This window comes from Lipotes vexillifer, unplaced genomic scaffold (genome assembly GCF_000442215.2).
Source record: "Lipotes vexillifer unplaced genomic scaffold, Lipotes_vexillifer_v1.1 scaffold213, whole genome shotgun sequence".
Classification (NCBI taxonomy): domain Eukaryota; kingdom Metazoa; phylum Chordata; class Mammalia; order Artiodactyla; family Lipotidae; genus Lipotes; species Lipotes vexillifer.
Window position 1 is genome coordinate 1,534,952 of NW_006780610.1, and position 6,971 is coordinate 1,541,922.

At 37.5% G+C, this 6,971-nt stretch overlaps 1 protein-coding gene across 1 annotated transcript in view; it reads right to left on the reverse strand.

The window, feature by feature from the left end:
• Window positions 1–6,971, reverse strand: part of ZMPSTE24 (zinc metallopeptidase STE24) — a 48,058-nt gene that overhangs the window by 13,362 nt on the left and 27,725 nt on the right. The window contains exon 8 of the mRNA XM_007453754.1: window positions 6,799–6,971. Coding sequence (XP_007453816.1) covers window positions 6,799–6,971 — 173 coding nt within the window. The remainder of the gene's footprint in view (window positions 1–6,798) is intronic.

The window sequence follows — 6,971 nt, forward strand, 5'->3', positions numbered from 1 at the left end:
TGAATACGGAATGGTAAGCAAAGACACAGGTAAGCACATAGGTAAACTTAAATAATGACTGTATAAAATAATAATAATGCTAATTTTAGGGGTAAAAAATAAACAAGATAAAACTAAAATATAATATGAAGGGGGTATAATTAGATCAAAGTGTTTATTTAAGGTTCCTGGATTGTTCAGGAAGCAGTGAAGATACTGTATATATTAAGATTTTAAGTTATATGGGCATGATTTATTTTTAACAGCAACCATTAAAAGAATAGTCATATATGAACCTTGAAACCTTAATGACAACCCAAATATCATTTTTTAAAAACCTTCAATAAGTTCTAAAAATAAAGCAAGAGGAGGATGTGTGTGTATATGTTTGGGGTGGAGGTGGGGGTGATATGAAAAGGATAGAGGGGAAAAAAAGAATAAAATAATATGGTAAAAATAATTCCAAATATATCAGTAATCACAATATACATGAATAAATAAAGCTTGTCAAAAAAAAAGATAGTGAGTGTTAGATTGGATTTAAAAGCAACTGTAACAACAAAGTCTATCTATGTATGAGACATCTAAAATATAAAAACTGGAAGGTTAAAAGTAAAAGGATGAATGTGATATGGTGATGGTTGCACATTATATAGTAAAAACCACTGAACTGTACACTTAACCAAAACATAAAACAGAAGCAATATTGTAACAAATTCAATAAAGATTTTTAAAAAATGGTCTACATCAGGGACTTCCCTGGTAGTGCAGTGGATAAGACTCCATGCTCCCAGTGCAGCAGGCCCGGGTTCAATCCTTGGTCAGGGAACTAGATGCCACAAGCATGCCACAACTAAGAGTTTGCATGCCGCAACTAAGAAGCCCGCATGACACAACTAAGACCTGGAGCAGCCAAAATAAAAAAATTAAAAAGTAAATATTTTTTGGGACTTCCCTGGTGGTTCAGTGGTTAAGAATCTGCCTGTCAATGCAGGGACACAGATTCGAGCCCTGGTCCGGGAAGATCCCACATGCCGCAGAGCAACTAAGCCCCTGCGCCACAACTACTAAGCCTGTGCCCTAGACCCCGCAAGCCACAACTACTGAAGCCCACGCGCCTAGAGCCAGTGCTCCCAACGAGAGAAGCCACCTCAATGAGAAGCCCACACACTGCAATGAAGAGTAGCCACTGCTGACTGCAACTAGAGAAAGCCCACGCACAGCAACTAAGACCCAACGCAGCCAAAAATTAATTAATTAATTAATTAAAAAAATAAAGTATGTTGTTATTTAAAAATAAATATTTAAAGAATATTCTTGTTTTTATTTTTTATTTTTTATTATTATTATTTTTTTTTAAGTATTTTTATTTATTTATTTATTTATTTATATTTATTTTGCGGTACGCGGGCCTCTCACTGTTGTGGCTTCTCCCGTTTCGGAGCACAGGCTCCGGACGCGCAGGCTCGGCGGCCATGGCTCACGGGCCCAGCCGCTCCGCGGCATGTGGGATCCTCCCGGACCAGGGCACGAACCCATGTCCCCTGCATCGGCAGGCGAACTCTCAACCACTGCGCCACCAGGGAAGCCTCCCAGAATATTCTTGTTTTTAAAAAAATAAACAAAATAATAAAAAAGCTTCATCTATGGGACACATATCTATCCCGCAACAATTACACAATATATACCCTAGAAAGTGAAGGCTAACAGTTTTGAAATAAACTCCAGGTACTTAAAAGAGTGAAGTACAAAAAAAAATAGACAAAAAGGGAATTTATTTTGTTTTACAGACCTTAGAAAAATGCAACCTAATGGAAACACAGGCAGCAAGATACTGGAATCTAGATATTCTACCACTTTTCCACTCCTTCACCAATTCCTCATTTTTAAGGAAAATGACCACTTAAAAATGAGGCTGGGTAGAGGGATAGATTAAAATGACTGGCAAGATAGCATTTACATTTATTATCTCTTTTCCTTTTAAACATCAGTATTTACGTCAGAATACGTTTGGTAGAGAAAGTAAAGAATGAGATAACTCGCCTAGTTTCTTAAATGGCTAAGAGACACGTGTACCTGTACCTTCAGGGAATGGCCATCAAGAGGGAATAACAAACAAAGCACCAATTAATAGACATGTATTCTAAGGGGGAAATAAAGAGGTGCAACTGAAGATTTATATACAAAAATATTCATTGCAAGAATATTTTTAACAGCAAAAAACTGGAAACAACCCATACACCCAATAAGAGGAGAATGATTTTATTTTATTAATTAACTTATTTATTTATTTTTGGCTGCTTTGGGTCTTCGTTGCTGCGTGCGGGCTTTCTCTAGTTGCGGCGAGCGGGGGCTACTCTTCGTTGCAGCATGCGGGCTTCTCATTGCAGTGGTTTCTCTTTTTGCGGAGCACAGGCTCTAGGTGAGCAGGCTTCAGCAGTTGTGGTACGTGGGCTCTAGAGCACAGGCTCGGTAGTTGTGGTGCATGGGCTTAGTTGCTCCACAGCATGTGGGACCTTCCCGTGGGACCTTCCCAGACCAGGGCTCAAACCTGTGTCCCCTGTATTGGTAGGCAGATTCTAACCACTGTACCATCAGGGAAGTCCCGAGGAGAATGATTTTAAAAAATGATGATTTAAAAAGACTAGAAATATATATAGTAAGATGTTTACGGTTAGTTGGATTATTCATGTTTTCTAATTTGTCTATTAGTTTAATAATAAGCAAAATAGGCTGCTTTGTTTAATAATAATGATAACAGTTCCCACTCATTAAATGGTCTATGTACTAGACACTGTATTATTAGATATTTTACATACAGTTTGTTAATCTCCACTACTACAAGGCAGCTATCATTATCATCATTTTATATAAAGTACACAGTCTTTAGGCTTCTAGTTTCACTAGTTACCTGCTTCCCAGTGTGAACTATGAATTAATTCTTTTATAAAACAAGCAGGTCTCTATTAGATAACATAGGCTGTTGTCTCTTGGTTTGATGTCTGGGTTTAGGAAGCTATTCAGAACTGCATGGAGTCACATTCAAAGATATGGAATGAAAAGAGCTTAAATAAGGGTCATTTTCTGCAGAAAGGAGACTTGTTTATTGGTGATAGATTCTTAGACAAAACTGGATTTTCTTTTCTTCCCATGCAAATTTCACATACAATAACAAAAATAAGTACCACATATCTTTCACTTTTCTATAGCACTTTTCATAAAATTCATATGCTGATTCATTTGATCCTCACAACACCAAGCTGCACAAGATGGGAAGTAATATCTTCATTTTAGAGGTAAAGGACACCGAGAAGTTAAAATGTCTTAAGATCATCTTGCTAATAAGTAGTGGGTAAAAGCCAACCCACATCTCTGGATCTTGTCCTCTACTATACTTATCAACTGGGAATACTTTCACATGACCCTAGCACTTGCTGGGGAAACACTTGTTTTCTTCTACAAAAGTACAGCTTTTATATATTAAAATTTTTCCTTTTACTTAAACTGCTTTTGAGACAGGTTGTTCCAGTGATCGAATTTGTCTTCTGAAGGATAAAACTGCAGAGAGTAAGTTTCCTAGTCATCTTATAAAATGTGAATAGTCAGTATGGAGATATTCATCAAAATGTTAATAGTAGTTATCTCTAAGAGGAGGGATTTCAGATAACTTTAGTTTTCTTCTGTTCAAAATGAAACACTTCATCCTTTCTATGTGATCCAGACTTAAAACCATTTTTGCATCCCCCACTGTGTTGTACATAGTAGGTGTTCACTAGCAGGTGCTGAATAAACCACTGTTTCCTAAACTTCTGCCACACCTGTGTATTCTCTGTGTGATTATTTAATATCTTTTAAAAAATCAATTCACTTTTTAAAACTTAACCTTATCCTAAATGACAATTTTCATGAAATCATGATAAGCTAGTTTTATCTTTTTCCTAATATACATTAATACACATATGGCCATTCAAATTTCAAATACTGATATACTATACTACCTAAAATCACCTCACCTGTGGTACATGCACTGGCGTTCTGCGTCCTTCTTTGACTTCCTCCTTTACTCCCCATAATAGCAATCACCCAAGTACTTGAAATCCATCTTTTATTATGACTCCACACTTACTCTCACCTCTCACTCTAAGTGTAGGCCCTTATTTCATGCTTATCTTGGTTATCTTGATGCAATAGGCCCCTAGGAGTCCCCCTTGCCTCTAATCTTTGCTCTATCATATATGTTGCCACCAAATTTTAAACTTCCTAAAACAAGCTTTGGCCTCTACCCAAATCAATTTAAACTTTCCAGGCCACTGAAAATAACCACTCAATGTCTTCAGGAAGAAGTACTTTACAAACTGGTCCTGGCCTACCTTTCTATCCCCTTCTACAAGAATCCGTTCATTCATTAGTCTCAGAATAGCCATTGTGTAGTTGTCTTTATAGCTTCATTCATTCCATATCTTCAACCTGAAAAGCTCCATCCCCAGGTCAAAATTTTGCCTAGTTCAAACATCCTCTCTTTTAAGAAACCTGTCTGGCCATTAGCATCTGCATTAATTTCTTAATTTCTAAAAGCCACACTATTTCAGCCACTCACTTACCACCCTCTGCCTTAAACTATGAGCTATTTGTATACATATCTCCTCTCCTCTACTACAGGTCTTCTAGGGTAGGACTATGTAACTTATACATAGATGCTAAAATATTTGCAGCTACTCTTCAAGAAGCCAACAAAATAACTCAAACTCGATTCGACATGGTTCAGAAGACTTCTTTTCTAAGATTTAAGCCAAAGAATACTGTTCTCACAGATACTAAAGGTCAGTTATTTCATTACTGAAATCAGCAGACCACTATCTAACACCCAGGTTTGGCTATAAAGTAATCCACCCTGTATGTGGATACCTCTTCAGCAGGTTGACTTGCTGAACTTGCATGATTCCCCACTGTTGTCACCTGGTTACTCTTTTTGGATTTCAGTTTTCCTGTCTATAGGATGACCTTAAGAGCTCTTCCTAGCTTAAAATCCTATGACTCTTGGTCAGACCAAAATGACTTTTATTACAATATCCAGACAGGATAAACCCACTTGTTTCCCTTTTTTTTTTTTTTTTTTTGCCCCCGGTAAGCTTATTAGTTCATTAAATGTGTTTTATCCATAAATGTGATATGTAGTCATTAAAAAAGATAGTGTTGAGCTGTTTTTATTAACATATACATATATCTATGATTTTTTTTTTTTTTTTTTGGCCCCACCACGCGGCATGTGGGGTCTTAGCTCCCCAACCAGGGATCGAACCCGTGCCCCCTGCATTTGGAGCGCGGAGCCTTAACCACTGGACCTCCGGGGAAATCTGATAAACCCACTTAAAAATAAATATAATCAAAGGAGTTAACCTTCACCCAATACTGTTTAACCCCTTCACAGAATTTTGTTCCATCTACATATTTATAACAGGCTAGGCACTCTATTAGACCATCTCTTTAGAGTCAAAACAGATACTCAGTGATAAAAGTTATTTTCTGGTACTTAAAGTACATAGAGTACAAGGTTATTCACATATATTATTTCATTTAATCTTAACAACCCTAAGAGGTAGGCATCTTTATCCCAGTGTTTTTCAACTAGGAGTGATCTTGCCCCCTCCTTCCAGTACCCCCCAACCCCACGGACATCTGGCAATGTCTAGTGACATTTTTCATTGTCACAGTTGCTGGGAAAGGAGGGATTGATACTGGCATCTAAAGGGAGAGGCCAGAGATGCTGCTCAACATCTTATGATGCACAAGATAGCCTCCCATGATGAAAAATTGTCCAGTCCAAGATGTCAGTAGTGCCAAGATGAGAAACCCTGGTGGCATTGTCTTTCAGTTAAGAAATCAAAGATTTAGAGAGCTTAAGTTAGTTGCCCAGAGTCACACAGATCCCGTATCATCTCTGAATGACACCAAAGCCAATGGCACATTCCATCACACACACAACTACTGGAGACTGTTTCTGATGAAATATGTACTGTTTTCTTATCAGTGTTTCCCCTCCCCATTTAGTCTTGGTATACTTTAGATCTTGCTAATCAGCATTAGCTGACCTCATCCAGGAGAAGATTCAGAAAAAGCTTTCTCAGACTAAAAGGTCAGATTTAACAAACGTCTTCTCTTGTGTTCTCACTGCATCCAGTATTTACAGCTTCAATGCAGCAATTACCATATTGTACTGTGCTTGTATGACTTTCTCCCCTTTAGACTATAAACTCCTTAAGAGCAAGGTTTGCCTCTTTATCTTTGTATTCCTAGTGCCAAGGAAAGTATCTCAGCACAGAGTTTACATTTCATAAATATTTGTTAAACAAACAAAAGAAAACTGACCAAGTTACATAGTATACCCAAGAATGCACAGCTACTAAATGACAGAACCAGGATTCAAATTCAAGTCTCTCCACTGCCAAAGCCTATAGTTACTATATCTCAATGAAGCTAAAAATGAGATGTTTATCGCCTTTTTATCTTGCCTGTGGGAATTCTTCAATCATAAACATGTCAGGAATTATATATAAAGTCCCTGTTTTAAAGACAGCTTATAATCATAAGAATTTTCCTACCTTATACTTGTGTACATTCTGTGAAAGCCTGCAAGGTAGTTAGCATGTAACGATAGTGATAATCTCTCCCAAATACCAGTTATAAAGGGGCCACTGTATTTTTATTTGATAGTCTCCTTGAATTCAACACTCACTACATAGAAATTAATGTTATTTTGAGTTGTCACAGGAACTGTTCATAAAAACTAAGCCAGGGTCTCTTAGGAAGAGAAGAACTCACTTTAACTTTAGCTTTTATTTCTTCACTGTCCCCTTCTCCATCATTGCGGGGTTCCATGCCAGACTCCTCCTGGATGTCTTTGTTTAGTACAGAATACTCTTCTAGTAGAGTGTCAAACAAAACTATCCGCTTGTTCTTGAAGAAGCCATAAAAATAAGCATTGCTGTGGGAAG